The sequence below is a fragment of the Lasioglossum baleicum genome, chromosome 16 (genome assembly GCF_051020765.1).
Source record: "Lasioglossum baleicum chromosome 16, iyLasBale1, whole genome shotgun sequence".
NCBI classification, from domain to species: domain Eukaryota; kingdom Metazoa; phylum Arthropoda; class Insecta; order Hymenoptera; family Halictidae; genus Lasioglossum; species Lasioglossum baleicum.
The window spans coordinates 697,602-721,913 of record NC_134944.1 but is presented as its reverse complement, the minus strand read 5'-3'; the positions used below and the strand labels follow the sequence as shown (position 1 = coordinate 721,913).

Genomic DNA, 24,312 nt, shown 5'->3' with positions numbered 1-24,312 from the left:
CGAAAGAAATGTTTAATTTCCAAGTTAAAATCTGCTCCCCCACTGCAAAGGGTGAATATACATCTCTCATAAAATATAAAGTAACGTAAAATATTAAAAATGTTTTAGTGATTCGTGAAAGAGCTGGTGTTAACAATGTTTTGAAGAAACAATCGTCGTGAAAAGAGCCATGTTATTAGGAGCTTCGAAACCACCCCAAGCGTATTTCCACCAATGAGAGAGAAGGCATCGGGGTGAAGAGGCACGAAGTAATGGTTTGAAATTTTCGCGGACCAGGGGGTTGACGGTACAGGGATAAGAAGAGCGAGAGAGAGAGACAGACGTGTTGTACGATTGGCCGGTACGACCGAGCGCGGTTGCCAAGTCCGCTGAGTTGACGCGGCGACGTGGTGGGGATTAGCTAGCGGCGAGGAGCGACATGATTGGCTGATCGCGCGGTGCCGCCTTTCGTGTCTCACGGACCGCCGCAGCGCGCACGCATCCTCAGTATTCCTCAGTTCGCAATCGGAGTCCCTGCGAGCTATATCTCTCCTCGTGAAGGAAAAGAAAGATCCAACGGGAGCTTTCAAATTTTCCCGTACAAGGGAGCCGCGCTTATTCTACAAAAATACGAAAGAGTGCCGCCAAGTTTCTCTCGCACGTTGTACCTCTTAGTCGCCGGTTACCATACAATCGTCTTTCGTTTTCACGGTGATCCCGACCTCGACACGTGACTACCGCATTAGCAAAGAAGCTTGAAACCAAACGGAGTAACAACGAGGACGAACGTGCTTCTTCTATACGCATATTCTACGCGAGAGAAAGAAAGAGCGAGCGAGAGAGAGAGAGGAGACACACACACACTCGTCGATCGTTTCGAGTTGTTGTGTTCGATACCGTGAATCTGGTCTCCTCGCAAGTTCAGAGAATTGAACGCCGGGTGTGCTTCAAATGTAAATCAACGACCGAATTATCACCGAGTGGCAGTTTTTGTGTTTCTTAAGAAGTTTTATATCCCGCGGTTTCCATTACTCGCTGGTACAACGCCGCGCGGTACGGTCGCCCCGAGATATCTCGATAAGGAAGAAATCTAGCCACGGCCGGATCGCAAGAAAATCGCTCGTTAGCAAATCCCAAGTGTATTTTTTTTTTCTGTGCGAAATTGCCAGGAAGATGTCGACCGCCGTCATGAGCACACCAATGTTCGAGTGTAGCGAGCATCTTTTCAAGGTAAGACTTTTTCTTTCACCGCGTCGAATGATTTTGTTTCGACCTCTTTGTTTCTCGAAGCGTCTTTGTCGCATTTCTTTCTCTCTGTTTTTTTTTCTCTTTGTTTGTTGAACGTCGCAAGGAAAACTGCGACTTTGTAAAGGGTCACACCGTATAACCGCGATTAAATCAACAAAGGGCTTTTTATTCTAGCGAATCGAAAGATCCGTGTGTCGTTCTTGTTTGTTCGCTATCTCCGGCAATCACTTTCGATCGAAAAATTACGATATTGCACGATATCGAGGAGAATCGAGATATAATACTATACGATGAAACTGGCCGATGAAGAAAGACGGCTAAATAGTCTAGTACATGATAGCATGAATTTCAGAAATTCTCTGGTTGAATTCTCTTCTCGTGGCGGTTGTAGTACTTGCTGGTACTCGGTGGTACCGTGGCGCAAACATTTCTGCAATGGTGTTGGTTCGTGTTCTGTTCGGTTTGCTCCGAGCACGACCGAATCAAATCGAGCAGAAGTGACAATTTCTCATTAACGCGAAACCTATACATACCGACCGCTGAAAGCGATTCAAATGTTCTACCTTGCGAAATGACGAGGCTCTATTTCGATTTTCTGCAATTTTGTACTAAAATATGTGCCCAATAATTGTAAGACGAAAAATATAAAACCCGGTCTGTTGACCGGCAGTGTTTAGGCAGGTGAAACTTCAAAAAGTAAAAACATTTTAAAAAATGTAAAAACACGCGACACGTTTCTCTTCGATCGATCAAAATTATTTACATAAGATCGGGCTAAGAAATAAATCTTTATCCAGCTTGATTTCCACGCGAACGATGCACAAACATTTTGTAACATAATTCTCTATTCGAAAAAGTACAATTTTTCTTTTGACATTCTGGTCGCACGGTTTATTTGTTTATAACATCTAGTCACATTAATATTTTATATACGTTTGTGTGTATCAGCGGCGTTGGCGAAGTGAACGAGTACACACGTCATTTTAGAATCGAAGAAATGTTTTCTCGCGAACATCAGAGGTCGTGTTTATTATTGTTGTCGCCGCGCGTCAGACACACGTCGCGCGATGATCCTTTGAGAAATTTGGAAAATCCTTGGATAGTGTATCTGCGAGGTATTAATACATAATCTGTTACGGTAATCGAGCGTGTGTGTGTGTTCTGAATTTCGTGCGCGGCGAATCGATTGCCGGTTGTTCTGCGGCCGATATTGTTATTATTCGTACTCGACGATTCGCTCGAACTTGCGATGACCTGTTCGCCGCTCTACGAACTGAACCTCGTACCGTACGCAACGTCCGACGTGTTTTCGTGTTTTTCCGTTGTGCGTCGTTTGCCGCCGCGCGCTCACACTCTCGCACTCGCTCTCTTCTGAAATCCGCGGTTGTGATTCTTTCGCGCGAAAAATATGCTGCGGTTTTATCGACACCGCAATACGGCCATCGCGTTTTCACACGTTCAACTCGAAAGTACGAGAACACTCGAACGTATTCAGCGAATTGTGCGTACGCGATCAAATATTATGCAGCGATTTTATCCAGTATAAACGTATGCGCATATGTTATTCAATTCTACATTTTCGGTATTGTACACAATATTCAACACTTTTCACTTGTATTACGTAAAACGGTTACGTTAGTCAGTTATAAAAGTAGACAGCTGATCTTTATGCAAATTAAAGATTTTGTACATTAATTTTAGGAGGGAGGGGTCGTGTAATAAATTCTTTCGTCATTTAATTTTAGGAAGGAGGGGTCGTGTAATAAATTCTTTCGTCATTTAATCATTTTAACGCTTTACCTATCGGAAGCCTATTTTCAATAATTGTGTTGTACCAAAAGAAAGCATATACATATAGAAATTTTATTTTACATTGTGTGTGCAATCTTAAATGAAACTATTAGATGACGTTATTGGGGGTGACTTGTTCACAATGAAAATTGCTGTTGCTATTGTACGTGCTATTTTAAGTGTTTAACCATTGTACCTACCATAGATTTTTCAAAATTATCACCGGTTGGTAATGTCTTGTCACGTCGAAAATAGATTTCTCTTAATCTTTATTCTATTTTAAATTGTACCTACCTATTTTTGCCACAATTGCATAATATCCGCAGTCTAGTTATTAGTGAAAACTATATGTAGATACATTTACACATGTGCATAATCGCTCGTATATTCGATTATTATTAATTTGTTTGTGCTCGCTGTGTAAGAAGAAATACTCGTATTTCGTAGTTACATGTTTCTGCCATTATTATGAAAATTAAAAGTGAACACTATAAACTATAAACCACCACCGACCGAAATGACCGGTTCCAGTTTTTTATTTTGCAATTATTGATACGACAATGATTTTTTATTAAATGATTTCTACCCGATTTGTAACAATATGGAGTGAAACAGTAATTTATTTTCTTTCTTAATATGTTTTATGGGTCGAAAATAATACATAACGGTATCTTTAAATTCTTCTAATGTTCTGACCGTTTTAAATTACGCTTATTCATTTTTGTTATAAATGCATATAATCCGCTGTCTAAATAAAATCTATTTTGTCATTTTTATAAGGGGGAACATGAACATAGTTTTGATTTATTTTCTACATATTTTTGTGAATATTGGAGCACATGATGTTCTACATAATATTCTAGTATTATACATATTTTGCACTCGGTAAAAAAAGAAGTTCTTTTCGTACATTTTAATAAAACTGTTTTTAAAGCAAAGTTCTAGTTCAAGTAAGTACATAGTCTAGTTTGAACGCGGAAGTTCTGTTATGCTTCAGCATGATGTGACTCGCGATATTCCAGTTTATATATACGTGAATTCAACTAGTTTTTGTAAATGATGTTTGCACATATTTGTTAACGTGTTTTGGAAACTCGCGTCGAAATTCTTCTTCCGTTGTTCCATCGTAGATTACAGATTTTGTCGAGGCACAATAACGTCGAGAATAAAATTGTCTCGTGCCCTGTGATATATTCTAATTTGAATACAAATGCCTTTGTTATGCGGTAGGAGAAAACCGGATAACAATTTTCTATGTGTTCATCAGCTCGTTCGTATGTATCACATTTTTTTCTGCACGGTAATGTTTATTCAAATTTCGGAGATTCGCAAGCACACCACGCAGACAGAGATAGACAATAAATATCAATATTCTCAGAGATATCTAATTAAATTCGTAACGATATGACCAGACTGCGGATATGTTTATGCAATTTTCAAATTTTATAGGACCATTTTCAGAAAGTGTGACCATATAAAATCCTATTTTCCATGGATCATCGCATTTCTAATACTCCAGCAATTTTTGAACATTTTCATAAGCCAGAAATGCATAATGTGACCCGCAATTATATCTACAATTTCTTGAAACATTCTGAAAACTGATATTTACCTGATAAAGTTATTTTTTAAATGTAATTATATCAGATACCTGTCGTGAAACTGTTTTAATATGTTTTTCATAACCACCACGTTTTTATTAGCTCGCTTTCTTGTTTGTCTGTTTGTTTGTTTGTTTGTTTGTTTGTCTGTTTGTTCGGTGGCAAATTTTGCAATTGATTTTAAACTAACTTCCCGATGAGCGAGAGGCTTGTTTTGTTTAGAAATAATTATGATCATTTTCTGTTGGAAACACGTTTTCATATGTTTATACATATTCGTTCATTCAGAGGAAAAGCGAGACAAGTTAAAGAAAGGAAATTTTACCGGAAAGCCATTTGAAAATGACCTAAAACAGCCAATTTTTTAATTGTACATAACCACAGCTTAGAAACGTCAAATAATTTGATGTTATTTAGGTACTGTGTTAATTGTCGTGTACATTAGTTATAAAGTACACCACAATCTATATATTTATTATTATATGTACTTGTTTTAGAAACATTTTTAATCAAGTAACTACAAACAATTTATACTTTAGAAATTGTATATACGAGTCGTGTCACTCTATAGTTCGAATGATTAAAATATATTAAGTAATATTAAAATATATTATCAGTGATATATATTCCACACGCGGTGAACTATTTGATTTTGTTTCGCTTGAAATAATTTTATAATTCAGAAACGAAAATAAACGTACAGACATGTGTCAGTATTCCTGAGGAGGTTAAGAACATTTCTTGTTCGCGCGTTAAAAGGGAGATATAATTGCGAGGACATAAACGTGTGACTAGAAATATACTCCGAGGGGAAAACACTGAAATTTCGGTTAATGTATCAAACGGGAAACGTGGTGTGGAACACGTGGGCGCGCGTCCTCGAGTAAAAATATCTGAATCGTTCTATAAATTGTTTCCTCGGTGAATCGAGTCTTCCATTCATTTATCCGTAGCCAAACCTGATCGTAACTAACTAAGCATACTTTGGTCACGATTGTCCATATAGTAAACGATTATTCTAACGACGAGACAGTTCTATAACTGCCGCTCCCCTCGAATCGTTACGAGTTCGAAGCTATACTTACACGAACGCTACGTAGACGAACGTAATTATTTCGTGGCAGTTGAACACGATAAAACAACTCCGGGACCGGGACACACGGACCCCATTGTTCGCTGGTCGCACCCGACAAATGTGAGACGTTCGAGTTTTATTGTGATTTTTTCCCTTCTTTCCTTTTTAGCTACACTAGAGCTCGTAACTTTCCTCGGCAATTTCACCTCGACGATTTCGAAACTCGTTCGATAGAGAAAGGCTTTCGACTTTCGTAGCCGATTACCATCTAAGGCGCTACTCGAAATTTGGACTTTGGATTCCACGTTATTTACCTTTTTGAAACCGTCGCACAGTGGGCTAAACCGACGAAATCTGTGTCAAAATCAATGAACTTACGATAGAAATTAGATAGAGCGATGAAATTTTTAAAAAATAAAAACTGAAACTTTGCAGAATATGGGATAATTATGGAGATTGTAGTGCGAACGTTTTTTAACCTTGAAAGAATTCGTTAAACATGTAGAATTTCAAGAAATCGATTTTGCAATATCCTGAGGTCGTAGACAAATTTTGAGATCTGATTTGAAATCAGCGTGAAAAAATCTACGGGAAATGAAGTACGGCATGTTCAAAAAAAATTTTTTCCGCGCGTGGTACTGGAAAAACCACAATTTTCTCGAAATTGTGCAAGTTTAACGAATTTTCTCGACGTTAAAAAACGTTCTTACCATAATCTCCCTATTTTTTTCATATTCTGCAAAGTTTCAGCTTTAATTTAAAAAAATTTCATCGCTCTACCTCATTTCTATCGAAAGTTCTTTGATTTTGTCTCCGATTTGGACGAAAGGTCCCACTGTGCGGCGTCGCGTCGCTACGCGTCGGTAGACGCGAGCCACAGGCAACGTGCAGGAACCTGTTGCGTTGCCGCGTCGGATTTATGTTGGTTGGGACGAGAACCAACTGCGTGAAAGACCGTGAAGAAGGTTGGGCAGGGGAAAACCCAGGGGTTAGGTAAAAGGGGTGTTTGTGTGTGTGGCGTAGCTCGCGCGGGAGAATAAAAGGGAGATAGACGATCTCGAGTGACCTATAAGGACAAGCGAAAAACAATACCGTCGAGAAATAAATTGAGAACAAAGTGGAAAAACGAGGACGAGGGCGATCGGGAATACCGGTAGGAGGAAATGGAAAAAAAACGAAGGGATTTAAAGCGGAGAAGAGAAAAGAATAGAAGAACATTCTTTATTCTCAGTCGTATGTATATGTATGCCGCGCAGCATTTATTGTCCATGTCCCCCTGTACCGTGTGCTCTCCTCTGAATTTCCCATATTTTCGAGAGAACCTGGCAGAGGTTGAAGGGTCGGCGTCGTTGTTCGTGCACCTTGCACCTTGCACCCATTTTTAAGTGGACTTTTGCCGGTAATGATTTCCATAGTTCAGCTGCTTGCACTTGCGCTGTCCTTATTCTACCGGAATGTGAATTCTAGCACATTCCGGTGAATGAACAGTAGAAAATATGTATTCCAGATATATGTCGTTCATTCATAAGAAAAGTGACGTGAGTGTGAAGGAGGAAATTTTACAGGAGAGAGCCATTTTATAATTACCTAAATAAATAGCCAATTCTTTTATTGTATACCACCAACTTAGAAATGTAAAATATGTAATTTGTTGGTATTTAGATACTCGTAACTTATAAAGTACACCACAATTTATATATTTGTTATCATACTTGATTTTTAAAAATATGTTTGGAGTTTTGTGTCACTTTTCTTATGAATTACATCATCGTGTGCGGATAGAATGTCGAAATTATTTAATAATTATGTATACATAAGCGACGTTATTATATTGGACGCGTGATCTTTCCATTGGCTCTATTATTTTGATGATGCTTTAATTGTATCTCAACTTCGATTCAATTGGAACGAGCATGTAAATACTAATTATCTTTTTCAACCCTTAACCCTTATGTAGCCAACCAAAATGTATAAATTATTTAAAACCTAACATATATTTGCAAAAATTCTCATTTTAAGACTATAAATTAATACATTCACGAGCGAAGAATGGACATTCAGAGAAATTTCGTAATACTTTTTAGAAGAACATTAACAATAGAATACGATTGCTGAATTGTTGAACCAATATGGCTCCATTCAAAATGCTGATTATTATTTAAACTGTAGCTCTTATATTCATTTGTGAATTTAGATAAAATTTTACTTTCTGCGTTTCTATTTAACATTAATGATAAATATTACAAATAATTGAAATCTTTAAATTTTTAGAGTACATTTTAAAGGTTTATTTAAGAATTGAACATTTTTACTATTTCACTGCGTATCTATTTACCACTTTGATAAAATAAATAGTACAAATAATTGAAATCCTTAAATTTTTAGAGCACATTTTGAAGATTCATTTAGAAATTGAACACTGTCTTTTAGAATTTGTTCATTTAGAAATTGTTCTCTTCTTTTAATATGATGTTTAAAATAATTCTAACATACTAAATTTATATACCGATGATACAGATAAAGATTTCAATTTCTTTTCCGATAAATTCGCGTTTAAATAAAATATGTTTCACTAGAATCGTGAGGATTTTGTAAATTGTGGAGGTACTCGTATGTCAGCTTTACGAACTATGTAATGTGCGTGCGTGCAATGTCGAGGGAGCTGGTGTAACGTTTTCTCACAGAAACCCTAATTACAAGACATACGTTAAACCGGTTGCTGTTTCTAAGGTGAAATGCATTAACCAAACTGTAACACTAACCGTAGGGGCGTCGGTCGAGTGGTTTTTTTCGGGTGGCGGAACGTTACAGAATTTCTCATATTCCTGAAAAGAAACTTGCCGGACAAAAGGTTCGTGAAGCGTATAGATATATAGGGGCTTCTCTGGCCGTTCTCGTTCGTACATTCACAAATTTGCATTTCACAAAAGGTGACCTTCCTTTCGTCGGAGAAATTTCATGAACATAATTTTCCACGACCATGTTCCTGCTTATTATTTTTATGAAAAAGTGGTCTGTCAAGCTATCGCTTAATGGACGCCTACAAAATTATCCATGCAAACGTATTCCACAACTTTCACATAATCGCACAACATAAAATCTACATTTATGAAATGTGCACGTGTTATTTAAAATTTTCGTTGCGTTGATATATGATATTCTTCGTACAATATTTACTGTTCTTACTAATAATATTTTATTAGCAGACAGCGCTGTGATCTTTATGCAAAATCAACATTTTCTACTTGAATTGCAACAAACTGATCTGAAATAGAAATCTATTTTCTTTCTTAACCGCTTGCCGTACCATTTTCTTTACAGTTACAGTGATTGAAACGTCTTTATAGTTTATGCACGAAAATGTCGTAGAAGGGAAAAGAAAATTTCTATCTTTTGTATGGCTACATTTATTTTAATGCTTAAATATATTGATTACAAACGAATCAAATTTTATTTTGTACTGTATTTTATTTTACTTTGTTGAAAACCTTCATCTCGAGTCTGGCTCGTCAAAATACGGTAATGGGTTCAATATTAATTAATAACAGTACATATTTTTAAATTCTTGGAATATTATCACTGTTTAAAATTACACCTACTCATTTTTGTCACAGATCCGCTGTCTATTTATTAGTTACCACGATTATTACCGTTGTATTACATTTTTTAAATTAATCTTCTCTCGATTCACATTTCCAGCTTTTTATTAAAAAATTGGATTTCGTAACGACATGTCTCGCAATCTTGAACGTCGTTCACACGATCACTTAAAATACCCGGCTGATGCTCGCATATATGTACGTAGCAGCATGCTTTACACCGATTGGCTTCTCAGCCATCTATTTACTCAGGTATACATATGTTTTTTGCTTGTTTATAAGAACGGATTCATCGATTACACTTCGAGGTCTTCAGAAATCTTCTTACGCTACTCGAACATTGTTTCCATATTTCTGAGAAAAAGCCAATCGACGTTCATCAAAATGAATCATGCCAATCATTCCAATCCTGTGGAAATCTATTTCCTCTTTTTGTAATAATTCTTTTTATGCATCCACGTACCGCGTATGACACATCTATTGATATAGCTAATTATTTTGTTCGTCATAAGCTGCGGCTGACTGAATTCGAAAAACTATACTTCGACTAGACGATGCTTGTGAGACAAATCGGATATTCATTATAAAACTTCATCAGTTTAACAAGTTCCATTTGAACGTGTTGCTGCTCAGTAGACTGTGGATTTTATGCATTTATAAAAAAAAATAGGTACGTACAATTTAAAGCGCAGTGGACATATTTAAAAATTTAAGAACATCAACGTATTAGTTTCAGTTCAATAAAATAATTAAAACAAGAAAGAACTTTTTTGTAACCTCTGTGTCTTGGAATCGACGTAGACATTTTTTATTTTGCATAAAGATCCGCAGTCTACTGACCAGTATAAACTTGAAACTTACCAAGTTGACTCAATTTTTCGTCTAGCTAGCAGTTAATTTCGTTCGTAATCGAATCGCTTAACACTTTACCTACCGAAAGCCTATTTTCAATAATTGTGCTGTACCAAAAGGAAGCGTAGGAATTTTCTTTTACATAGCAATCTTAAATGAAACTATTAGATGACGTTATTGAGGGTGACTTATTAGTTCCAAATGAAAATTGCTGTTGCTATTGAAGGTTCCATTAAAAAGTGTTTAGCCGTGTACCATAGATTTTTCAAAATTATGCAATAATCACCGGTTGGTAATGTGTGAAGCCGAACTTCATTCGAGTTTGTATGATCTAAAGGAGTTCAAGAAGCAATCTTGAACTCTGCAATTTCGATTACAAGAAGCCTTATTCTTTCCTCCAAATCGGAGACAAAATCAAAGAACTTTCGATAGAAATGAGGTAGAGCGATGAAATTTTCTTTAAATTAAAGCTGAAACTTTGCAGAATATAGGAAGAATTGAATAGAATATAGGAAGAATTACAGCAAAAGTTGTACGACCTACGCAAAATTTTTAAATCGACCTTTTCCCGACCGTTTGGGGCCAAATACCCCGCTGTGGGACGTGTAGAGGCTCTGTTAAACGATTCGAAACTGCGTTTGTCCACGATTGTTGATGCACACAGGTCCTTTCCGACAGATGCGAGGGAGAGGCCAAGCTAGCCCTTCTTCTCCCTTCATTCTTTTATCGGCCGAACATTCGACCGTTTACCGTTCGCGGTCCTTCTCGCAAAAAGTCCCGGTTGAACCGTTCGAAAAATGTTCCCATATTCCTGAAAAGAAATTGGATACACAAAAGCGTGGCGGTGGTGTCGGTACGAAGAAAAGGAGAGGAGGGCGGCAACGGCGCTGTGTGGCGCGACGTTGCACCTTGCTTTCCGCACAAGTTCTGTTACATAGGTTACACCATACACAACGGTTATACTGTCACTCGCGTCTGTTTCCAAGCGTGCCTAAAGGCTGCCTCACACGTGAAAAAGCGAGAGTGCCTACGGAACATTTTCCTGGCTTCGTCCCCCCCCCCTCTCTCTCTCTCTCTCTCTCTCTCTGTGTGTGTGTCTCTCCCCCACCTCCCCCCTCCATCGTTCCTCCTCCTGTTCTACCGTTCCCTTTTTATGTGGCGCCTCCTGATTTCACTTTCACGCTTGATTTACCCAGGGATCCACCTTTCCAATTAAAAACACTCGACTTTCCACGCCACGCCATATTCCGCTCGACAGAGGAAAGATTTAGGCCAAGTCTCCAAGACGTCTGATAAACAACCGGTGCCCCGAGAGATTCGAGGCGATTTTCACAGAGCCGAGAAACTGGAAAGTATGTAACGAGGAAGAATGTTTTTCATACATGTACATATGCACGTTCTTAAAATACAACCAGTTTATGACTACAAAGTCCGATGCTTCGTATCTACACGTACACATGTTTGATTATCTTCGAGGTTGATTACCGTTATCATGCCTGTCGAGAGAAGCTTGATGAAGAATACAAAAATATGTTCTGATAATGCTCCCGGGGAGGAAATAATAAATTGTATTGTTTCCTCCGGTGTGTTTATGAAAGTGTAAAATTTCTACTATTCCCTGCTGCAAAATGAATGACGAAAACGAATAAGTGAAATACGAAACTGCGAGCATATATTTGAGGAGTTTAACAATTTTTACAATTATTAAGAGATGAAAACTCATTTTTTACTTAACTCTCCTGTTACTTAGAAGCAATTTTGCATAAAGATCCGAAATTTTAGCACTCGAATGGTGATTCTGAGTCACAAAAAATTGCTGTATCATTATTCAAAATATTGTTCAATATTTTAAAATAATAACATTCTAATAATATGAAATATTAATATAATTATTCTAACGCTAAAAATATAATAATCTAATAATATGTAATATTAATATATAGTATTCTAATTCTAAAAATAATAATAATATTTTAATAATATGAAATATTATATAATATAAATAGTCTAATTCTAAAAATAATAATATTCTAATATAATATGTAGCATATTAATATAAATATTCTAATTCTAAAAATAATAATATTCTAATAATATATGTAGCATATTAATATAAATATTCTAATTCTGAAAATAATAATAATATTCTAATAATATGTAATATTAATATAAATATTCCAACTCTTAAAATAATAATAATATTCTAATAATATGTGATATTAATATAAATATTGCAATTCTAAAAGTAATAATAACATTCTAAAAGTATTCTAATCAATTACTAAACATTTAGAGGTATTATATCAATTTAATATCCACAAAATTTAAAAAATCACAGGGAATGGAAATAATTTAGCTGGGAAGAAATTTTCACGTTAAAATTACTCCGAGTGCAGAAGGAATGTTTATGATTATCACGGAATACAAGTATGTAAATATGGCAAATAATAATGCTGGAAATATACAAAACTTGAGTCACATTTTACTTTATTTCATTAGAGGAATGCAACATTCAGAACGACAAAGTGACGCTTAATCTAGATATGCATGTTGATTGTAATAACGGCAAGTCTGTCGATAAAGTAGGTGCAAACAATTATCATCTGAACAGATAGTTGTAGTGACACCTGTTGTGTACTACTGCGTGTTGTGTATACTCTGAACAATGTATCTAATACAGTCTCTGTACGACCGCACAACCAGAAGGTCTTATATACAAGTATCAGATTAAAGTGTTATATTAAAACCAGTCTATACATATATTCCTACTCTGCTCATACCCAGTAAAAGTAATACTGTTATTACAACAGATAAAATTCAACAGGTTATGGGCCCAGGTCCAAAGAAAAGTAAAAAAGGTAAAAACTAAAAACTAACCTAATACTAAGAGCTGTCGAAAAGTCTAAGCAAAATTAAAATCAAGTAAAAAATAATAAAGAGCAGTAATAAGTAAAACTGTAGGAAAGTGAAAAAATTAATAAGGCTAACAAGTTAAACCATAAGTGTTCTGTTCGAAATTCAAATACACGTGGTCGTGAAACAAAAGTGAAAATGGCTGCCAGAAACGGTTATAATGAAGCAGATCATATAGAAAAACTGAAGGACGAAACCAACTTTCAGTTCTGGAAATTCCAAGTGACGATTCTGTTTAAGTCGCAAAACATACTCGATGTAGCGACTGGGAAAATTGTGCCAGCAAACGATTGGAACGAGCAAAAGAAGCTAGACTGGGAACTTAAGGATGCAAAAGCGCAAAAAGTTATCATACTTTCAAGTGAGAAAAAACCGCAAATGCATCTCCTGCATTGTAAAACCTCAATGGAAATGTTCAAGAAATTAACGGCCATATACGGAAAAGATACGGAACAAATGAAATGTACATTGCTGCAAGAATTCTTTAACTGTACTTTCGAAAAAGGAAGCGATATATCGACTCACGTGAGTACTCTTGAAAACTTAGCTCATCGATTAAATTCATTGGATCAAACAATAGACGATACAATGTTAATAACAAAAATATTAGCTACTCTTCCTGTTCAGTTCAAACATTTCGCAAGCGCGTGGGATTCGACGCCATTGGCCGAAAGGACCTTGACGAATTTAATAACAAGGTTACAGCTAGAAGAAAACAGAAACAAACAAAAGGACGATTCGCCCGACAATGTTGCCTTTAAAGCTTCTGTTAGAAGGTGTTTCAAATGCAATGGTTTTAACCATTTGGCTAAGTATTGCAGGTCAACAGAACGTAATCGCAACGAAAGAGGATATAAGGAGAAATCTTTCGAATCGGCGAGTGACCAATCATCACAAAGATGCGGAATCTGTAAGAAATCTAACCACTTAGAGAGAGACTGTTACTTTAGAAAGAATAAAAATGTATCAACTGCTAGACGTACTCAAGACAAGGTATGTTTCTACGTTAATAAAAACAATGACTGTGAAAATAAATGGGTAGTTGACTCAGGTGCATCGAACCACATGATTAACAACATTAATCTTCTAAGTGATGTAAAAACTGTAGAGTCCGAAATATCTACTGCAAAAAAGTCGGTAACTATGAAGGCCAAAGCAACAGGGCAAGTAATAACTGAAAATTGCACACTAAACAATGTAATACTGATTCCAGAACTCACGAAAAATTTATTGTCTGTAAATGCAATCACTCAAAACAATGGAAAGGTTGTGTTCACCAAGGACAAAGTAGAGATTTCAAAAAATAATACAACGGTACTTGAAGGATCTCGAGGACAGAATGGACTATATGCAATCGATTTCAGTAAAACAAACAAAACTACAAGTTTGCTAACATTGCAAAACGAGACCTTACTATGGCACCGAAAACTTGGGCATTTGAGCGGAGCAAACATGAAGAAATTGGAAAAATTAAGTAAAGGTATGAACTCAATGTCTATATCTACTAATAACCTAGAAACATGTGACATATGCATGAGAGCGAAACAAACGCGAAAACCGTTTAATACGGAGAGAAACAGAGCCTCAAAACCATTGGAAATCATACATTCCGACGTGTGTGGACCGATAGAACCACCTACCTGGGACGGGATGAGATATTTTGTAACAATTCTCGATGACTTCACGCATTTCACAGCTGTATTTCCCATCAAAGGAAAATATGAGGTAACAGAAACAATTAAATACTATTTAAATCAATGTAAAACTAAATGGGGAAAACAAGTAACAAAGCTGCGGTGTGACAATGGTAGAGAATTTGCAAATAAAGATCTAGAACAATGGTGTAAAAACAATGGAACCGTATTAGATTTTACGATACCTTATTCTCCACAGCTAAACGGCAAAGCCGAAAGGTTGAACCGGACAATTATGGAAAAAGCAAGAGCTCTTTTGCTGGATTCCGGATTAAACAAAGAGATGTGGGGAGAAGCTGTAAGAACAGCAGTTTATTTGTTAAACAGAAGTCCTACCACCACGAGTGATAAAACGCCAGCGGAAAATTGGCATGGAACAATTCCTAACCTGGATAATTTACAAATCTTCGGATGTAACGCCTATGCAAAAAAACTTGGACGACTAAAAAAATTAGATGAAAGGAGTACTAAATATGTTATGGTTGGCTACTCCACTTGCGGATATCGCTTATGGGATGAACAAAATAGAAAAATAACACTAGCACGAGATGTAATCTTTAACAATGAGAATAAAGAAGAACAAGAAAACAATGAAAGTAAAATATCAAAGGTAATGATTAGAATAGAAGACAGTAAAACAGACGAACATCAAACAGAGAATACAGAAGAAAATCAAGAAGAAGAAAACTCGGAAGAGACAGACAGATCAGAAAACTCTGAAGAGACAGGCAGATTAGAAAACTCGGAAGAAAACGAAACATCTGTAAATGAGGATGAAGATATACAAAATACTGATCAAGATCGACAAGAAATGCCAAGAAGAAGTGAAAGACAAAGAAATCTACCAGAAAGACTTGGAGAGTACTATGTACATCTAACGTACAAGGAAGCAATCTATGGAGAAGATGCAGAAAAATGGAAAGCTGCAATCGAAGAGGAAAAGACATCCTTAAAAAAAAAATAAAACATGGATTGAGGTAGATCCTAATCACATATCACACAAAAAGATTTTGAGTGCAAGATGGATATTCAAAATAAAGGATGATGGAAGACACAGGGCACGTTTAGTAGTCAGAGGATGTGAACAACAAAAAGGAGTTGACTTCAACGAAACCTATAGTCCTGTGCTACATGCAAATCTTTTCAGACTGTTAATGGCCTTATCTGTTTTAGGAAATTACAAAATTCTGAAATTTGATATAAAAACTGCGTTCCTGTATGGACACTTAGATGAGGAAGTCTATATAAAGTTACCAGAAGGATTCGGAAACACAAACAAATTCTGTAAGTTGCAAAAAGCTTTGTACGGACTGAAACAAGCTCCAATAAATTGGGATCAACGTTTCAAATCATTTGTAAAACAAAACGGGCTAGATCCGATTCCTTCAGACCAATGTATTTTCAAATCAAAGGGAGGTCATTTGATATTGGCAATATACGTAGACGACGGAATAATACTAAGTAAAAATACTAAATATTTGAATCAAATTAAAGAAAAACTGTCAAAAGAATTTGAGGTAAAATTTTTTGGCTCTTTTGAAAATTTCTTAGGTGTTAATATAACTAGAAATAATACTTCGTTAATATTAGATCAAAGTAAATTTGTTGAAAAAGTATTAACAGAATATGGAATGGAAAATTCAAAGGCTGTTTCCACTCCTATAGTAAGTATTCATACGAATACTAATTTAAATGATGAAACATCAGATACTCGTTTTCCTTATAGAGAATTAGTTGGTAATTTACAATATTTAACGTCGAAAACTCGACCGGACATCGCGTTCGCTGTCAATTACGTAAGCAGATTCGTAGACAAACCAACAAACCTAGATATAAGTAATATAAAACGCATTCTCAGATATTTACAGGGAACTAAAAACATTGGTATTCAGTTTTCAAAACAAAACGCTCAACGAGAAAATGAATTAATTGGCTACAGCGATTCGGACTTTGCTGGTGACGTATCCACAAGAAAGAGTACTACTGGCTTTGTCATATTTTATGGAAATGGACCTATCAGCTGGTGCTCCCACAAACAATCCATAGTTGCACTGTCAACCACCGAATCCGAATACATCGCTGCTGCAGAATGTTGTAGAGAACTTACATACCTAAAAACTGTGTTAGAAACTTTAACTAATTCAAAGGTAAAGGCTACACTATTAATAGACAATCAGAGCGCTTTGAGCCTAATTAAAAACGGAATAATTCATAAAAGAAGCAAGCATATTGATGTACGATTTCAATTTATCAGCGAAAAATATAATGAAGGGACTATTGACATAGAATACTGTCCATCTGAAAAACAGTTAGCTGATCTACTAACTAAACCCTTAAGCAATGTAAAATTTAAAGAATTTAAGAATAGTTTACAATATACTATGTAGAAACAAGCATTAATTAACAGCGCTCATGAATCAATGATGTGTATTACTCAGTTTGGTTTATTGTTCTTGTGACTACATATGTTAAAAGCTATAGACAAGGCAATTCAGTAATATTTTTTGGTTTCTAAAAGAAATAATATTCAATCTATGTTGTAATTATAGAAATAAAAAATTAATAAATCTCTTAGACAAACTTACCGTTAAGAGGAAGTGTTGATTGTAATAACGGCAAGTCTGTCGATAAAGTAGGTGCAAACAATTATCATCTGAACAGATAGTTGTAGTGACACCTGTTGTGTACTACTGCGTGTTGTGTATACTCTGAACAATGTATCTAATACAGTCTCTGTACGACCGCACAACCAGAAGGTCTTATATACAAGTATCAGATTAAAGTGTTATATTAAAACCAGTCTATACATATATTCCTACTCTGCTCATACCCAGTAAAAGTAATACTGTTATTACAACAGATAAAATTCAACAATGCACATAGTTTGCAGCTTACATCCATAGTTATGATCAACATCGTCGATTGCATTGACAATGGGTCTGTAGTCCTCGATAAAACACTGTTTGCGCGGCTAGAATTAGATTTTCAAGGTAATACTTCCGTTTTATATAATCAACTACTCTCGCAGAACACAAATACCATTTTATATTCGAGGAGTACGGTTGTTTTACAACTTTGTAATCTATGCAGTCAATTGTGTCATTAAACGGCTACGGATTCACAAAACATGCGATCTGTTTTTCATCTGTAAAAAAAAGTATTATTTGAATATGTATATGCATGTTAGCTGTTTTGTTGGGGCTACGCAGAAGGTTTCACACAATTGTCGCTACTTCCATCCAATGGGATTCTGAGCGTTTCATTATTGCGCACGAAAGATGCGAGAAATATCGCATGTATGCAAAATACAAAATTATCTACTTAATCTTAACCATCTTTAAAAAAAATGGTACTCTGTCGGAGAAAGGTCCGGAGATTACGGTGGATGAGGTAAAGCTTCGTATCCTAGTTGATCGAGTTAGGGTGAGCGCATACTAGAGGATCTCGAGAATGCCGCGGATCGTTTCGAGAAGGGAGGGGCCTTGGAGGAAGGGAGCAAGGAGTCCATGCGGCAACAAATCTCTAGCAGGTAGACGGAGAGCAAGGCTCCGCGGCCTTCTCGAGACCATCTAGTATGCGCTCACCCTTATTGAACGGTTATTTGCGAGACATGTAGTATCGAATATTTAACTTTTTATGCACTTTCTCGATTTTATGGCAGTATTTTACTGCTGTGACAGTTTCGCCAGGTTTGAGAAAATTGTATTTTGCGTGGACCTGCTTCGATAATGGCTTTTAATTCGTCATTGTCGATCGCAGAAGGACGTCCGCGACAGTCTTCAAGCCTTTCGTCACCATTACGAAATTTTTGAAACCAATCTTGAGTTGTACGCTCAGTCACAGTTCCCTGGTCAAATCCTTTATGAATATTACGAGCAGTTTTTTGCAGCTTTACGTCCCAATTTATACTCTTACAATAATATCGCTCGAATTTGTTTCTTTTCCATGTTCACTTTCCTAACCAAATATTATTGTTAGTCAGTATAATTAAAATTGCTAGCTTGATTTCTCTCGAAAATGGACTTGGGCCACGTTCAAAATAAACGGCTCGAATACCTTAATTTTATCTTCGATTCTTAATTTGAAGACGCTATGAACTTTCTTTCGAACCCGGTACGAAAGATTCGGTGCTGTTAGAATCGCAGAGGAACAGCCCCGCTGTCGTGATATTGCAATATAATTAAATATCACCCCGTGGAACAAGTTGTTTTTATCAGCGATCAAAGGTGAGACTCGAAGAAAGGCATGTCGAACCGAGCGTGCAGGCGTAGCATTACTAAAACATTATACTCCGAACACGAACCTTGTTGAGAAAGGTAGGAATAGTGATTAGCGCGGGTGCATAAGTATTCCGTGTGTATCGGGTGGCTATTTCAGAATGAGATATTCTGTTGTGTTCCGCCGCGTGACCAGAATAATGAATTCGCTGTTAACGACTTGTTATTTTTCTTTTTGTCCTATGTCGTCTCGGCGCGACGGCCGATTAATTAATTGTTCACGGGGAAAGGAAAATTTGCCGCGATTACGAGATCCAGCTCTGTGATTTCAAGAACGAAAATAAAGCGCGAAAGTTGGCCAGTTCGGGCGTAATGTGGAAGCGAAATGGGTCGGCGAACGAAAGTCGTAAATCCTCGAATCAACTGCCTGTAGCTCCTCCGACCGTGTAACCGTGATTTTTCTACTCAAATTATCAGCAGTACACAGTCGATCCAAAAACTGTATTCGAACACTAAATTCTTCATTCTCGAGAAATTGTTAATATTCGAGTTGTGATAATTTCCTTGGGAAAAAATAGAACAATATAAAAATATAAAGGTTCATCAAATAGAGTCCATATTACTTAATGTTGAACAGATTTTTTGATGAATTCTCTTTGCCAGTTAATAGTTTAAGCTATGTGCAATAACCCACATGTGACGTGAGGACTCCTATTTACTAAATTATCGATATTTACCGTGCTGACATCTTCGTTGAATATTTTTGAAGAACCGAACTTTGGCACATCATGCCCTCGCTATTAGACAATGCAAGAATAATTTTTTTTATAAAAGTAGTGTAGCGTCCGGCGATTCACAGACAGGCTGGAAAAACCAATGTCCGTTTTACTGTGCACGGTAGAAATTAAGTTGTAAAATATTGTAGCCGTCGAACAATTCCGCTATTTTCGAGGAGTTTAGTACACATGGCTGGGGGGTCGAAATGAGCCCGAGGAAAGTGACCTCAGGATGCACTGACAATAAATCCGGGAATGGTCGCGCCCTTAGCCTACCTTAACCTACCTGTGGTCCCGGGTCGTATCTAAAGGTTTATAACACGATAATAATCGTAGAGTTGAAAGCCGGAGTCTACAAGCGCGTACATTCAGAGCTTCCTGAGTGAGGCCTGATTCCAATGCTAATTCAAATTCCCGGCTGAGAATTTTAATCTCTCATTGAAATTTCCTTCGGCTGACAACAACCTTGCCCGACAATAACTTTGACCAACAACCACTTTAATCGACTACAGTATCATCCGATATTAACATCATTTGACGACAACGTTAACCGACTGCATCTCACTTCTTACAGTGTAACAATCATAGTTTTATACAAAAGTATAAGTGTCGGTGCAGAATAGTTAAAGAGTAAAATGTCAGCACCATCTTTACAAACAATATTACTACCGGATAATACTGTCGTCGGGTAAACTTCAGAAAACTGTTTGTCTATATACACGACGCTTCACGGTCTTACTTTTGGGTTAGCACATGGTTTCAGTTACATATCTGCCACCATGGACGACAGATTGTGCTTACATAACTCATAATTTTCGTCTAAAAATGTTTTTTCCTTTTCTTGTCACAGCAAGTCAGTGTAATACATAATTTTGTTTGATCCTTTTGATCTACACGGCTGTGTTACAATATTTATGCAAAATTTAATTTCTTTTGCATTATTTTCAGACGCAATAAATGTTCTTTATGAAAATGATCCACATAGGGATCGAAACGTCAAGATGCATTTTTAAATAATTGCACATTTGCTGTATGTTTATAATTGATCGAACCTGGCGCCCCGAAATCATAAATTCTTATACTTCAATTTACGATCGAGAAACAAATTTCACCTTTATCATAACTGCCATTCATAGTGCACATCGTTGCGTAACCCGTTTGTTGTGCAGAAAATATCAGGAAATTCTGATTTTACACGCAATTAGTCGATCAATCATGTTGCGCAACATGCTTGATCGTGAATAAGCCCCTTTAGAAAAAAAACTGAGATTGTTTAATGTTAGCTAGTGTTTAAAAATCGGCCATTAAATATGCATCAACCCAATGCTTTTTCGAGTAACAATTTTGTGCAACAACCCGAAACATTTGACGCCTACAAATTTTCATTAGTTTTAGCAGCGATCGATCGATGCGAATGGTCAGCGCCCTCACTCCGCCGCGCCGCGTCGGATTGTACCTTTCATGAATCGTTGTTGTCTGTCGTAGTTTCTGCTAGGCTGATCTCGTTAGTTGCTTTAAATAAAACTTCTTTCTTTATCTGTCCAACAATGTTGTAGGCTTCCGGTGCAATTTATTCTCTGGACACTCTGATCATTGCTCGAGACTAACTTCATCTTATTACGGTTATTCAGGTCGCTGGTTACAATTTTGTTTTCGTACTCACTCGTTTTGTTTGAAAGTTCGGTAAGAGAAATTGTTTTCGTTATTGTGCGTTGTCACGTGACATCGACGTATCTAGTTTAACTGAATGTTTATGTATAGTTACCGAACTACCGAATTGCATGAAAGAATTGATGCCACGAAGTCTACTTTATACTGGGCGATTCTGGGAACTGGGACAAGTTACTGCCCTTTTTAAATTAAAAATAGAAAAACCAGATTGAGGAAAAAATCGTACGTCATATAATACATCTTGACTTCCTATGGCCTTATTTTTCATGTGGATGCACCGATGCACCTGCCAGCTGCAATTGCACTTTATTCTTACCGCAATATATAATATATTTTAAAAATTTCATTGAGGGCTCAAATAAAAAAGTTTTAAAAAATCCCTTTTTTATTTTTGCATGTAACCTTGTAAATTATAATTTTTGGAAAATCTTTTCTGCGCATCATTTCTCGCAAACCAATGCTTTTAATTGATGATAAAAAATCCGATCGTTTGGTGCAATTATAAAAAAAGTTATTAATTTTTAAAAAGTGTGCGAACCCCCCCCCCCCACTGTATACCAATTTCATATACGATAAAATTTCAAAAAAATCATAGGGAATGGAAATATTCTGAATCGAAAGAAATGTTTATTAATTTTAAATTTAAAATAGCTTGGAGTGTGCAAAGGGTTAATGTAAACAATATTTCGAATAATGGTACAGCAACTTTTAGTGGCGACTCTGGGTCACCGTTTTAGCGCCGACGATTAAACAAAACTGTCCGATGCTATATGAATTTTAAGCATGCGATGCTATCAGAATTTTTCATTCGAAAATTTCACTTTGGTTTGGGTTAGGTCAAGACGTGAAACGAACGTCTCTGCACAATATTGCTAACGAGGTATTCTTGATCAGGATAACCACACTAAATCTGTAATTGTTTTCGTTTATGATACAATAGAGAGATAGGTAGGTCCTGGCGTATTCCCACTATGGAATTCATTAACCGCACGGGGTAGAAACGTTGAAAACTCGCTAAGAGGATGTGCAACGTTGTTAACGAGCAATCGATAAGATATTCCGCACGCAAACCGAGTTGCGTAGCAGCTTTTGGCCATGATTCTCCTTTCTCGATAGCCATTACGGACGTACGCTCACGCATGTAAATCACCGAAAATCAGTATAAAAATATTTCTCTATTGACTCGATGTTTTGAAAGTAGACGCAACTGCAATAAAATGGGCGCGCACGTAGTCGCGGTCTCTAAAAATAGATTATTATCACTACACTGCCGGATTTTTACGCATTTATAGCAAGATTGAGTAGATGAAACTCGAAATTGTTGAAAAACTTTTCAAATTGAAGTGTCAATACATGATTTCTCTTCTATTAAAATCATTCAGGGAAGAAATAACATTCAATTTAGTTTCTATTCGTTGCAATCGATGCAGACAATTTTTATTTTGCATTGAAGATTCGCAGTCTAATTGTTTCTTCTTCGTTAATATTCAATGTGGATCGTAGAGCTATTGATTATACGTATACGCTCCGAAAATTTCATTGCAATTGGTTAATTGGTTCACGAGTTATAAACGATCAAATGTGGTAAAAAGTCCGAAAGTTTTGAAAAATTGCAATTTTTACCACTTTTGATCGTTTATAACTCGTGAACCGATTAATCAATTTCAATGAAACTTCTCGGAGCGTATATAATTTATACGAGTTGACCAAACACATCTTTTTTAAATTTTCGTTATTGGCCCAGCTAAAAAAGCCTAGCAACATATTTTTTAAACGTCATTTACTAATCTAATTCTTCTAGCCTCGCAGAGAAATTGAAGTAGTTTGGTCCATTCATGAAAGAGTTATTCTGATTTCAACTGTGTGTGCTCAGTTTTGCTCCTAACAGTATGTATATTTTTTAAGCACGAGTATTTTATATCAAATTAATCACAAAATTCAGAGAGCTTCCCAAATGGTATACAGTTCAAAAGGAATGGTTACCGCATAAGGTTATAATGATACAATAAAATAATTACGAAACAAAAGGTCGCGAATTTAGTTGCCAACCTAATAATAAGGTAAAATAAAGTTGCTCCTATTTGTTCATAATATAACGATGAACTAACAACGAAATTCGACTCGAAATTAAAACGAAATAACGGTAAAGAGTGAGCAAAATCCATTCTCCGACATTTCGGTTTCTGTCTTTTGTACGGTGAAACGGTTCAGCTTGTAATAAAAGGTTATTACTGACTTCTGTTTCACTGTGTACGCGTTATTTGTCCATGTGGACTTTTTTTTTAAGCATGGTTTCGCACCGGAAGTTAATCGTCGTTCCCTTTTTGCAATCACAATGCATGTGCTTGAATAATACCATGTATGTCGGTTCAAGGAGAACCTTGGGAAGTAATTGAAATCGCTTATAGTGTGAGAGTCTGTGTGCTACTGGCGTTTGCACAAAGATTTTTTGAGGACGTTTCTTTGTTTCGAAATGTAATAATAACGGAGCTGTTTGTGTGGTCGCGTTTTATTAGACAAATATACGTGCATGATATAATAATGCTGCTTTAAATTACACCTACTCATTTTTATTATAAATGCACATAAACTGCAGTCTAGTAATTATTATTCTCCTTTATATTTTATGGGAAATATGACGGAGAGAAAGAGAGAGAGAGAGAGAGAGATATAGAGCGTAGCACAGAAAATGCAAAAAACCTGCAAGAAACGAGAGAAAAAAGAAAACGTATAGGCACAGCATGGAAACTACGTATGTATGTACTTTTGTTCACCCATGTGTGTTCACTATGCCTGCTTCTTTACAAACACTAAACACGAAATGAAACGCGCATGTGGTTTCCTTGCTCGGGTGCTTTTTCTCAGATCTGCGTCGTAGCCGCGAACGATTTCAAAA

The 24,312-nt window shown here is 36.4% G+C and overlaps 1 protein-coding gene across 1 annotated transcript in view; it reads left to right on the top strand.

The window, feature by feature from the left end:
- Positions 1-448: 448 nt before the first annotated feature.
- Positions 449-24,312, top strand: part of Tis11 (Tis11 zinc finger protein) — a 55,933-nt gene continuing 32,069 nt past the window's right edge. Inside the window, exon 1 of the mRNA XM_076441123.1 lies at positions 449-1,209. Coding sequence (XP_076297238.1) covers positions 1,153-1,209 — 57 coding nt within the window. The 5' untranslated portion in view covers positions 449-1,152. The remainder of the gene's footprint in view (positions 1,210-24,312) is intronic.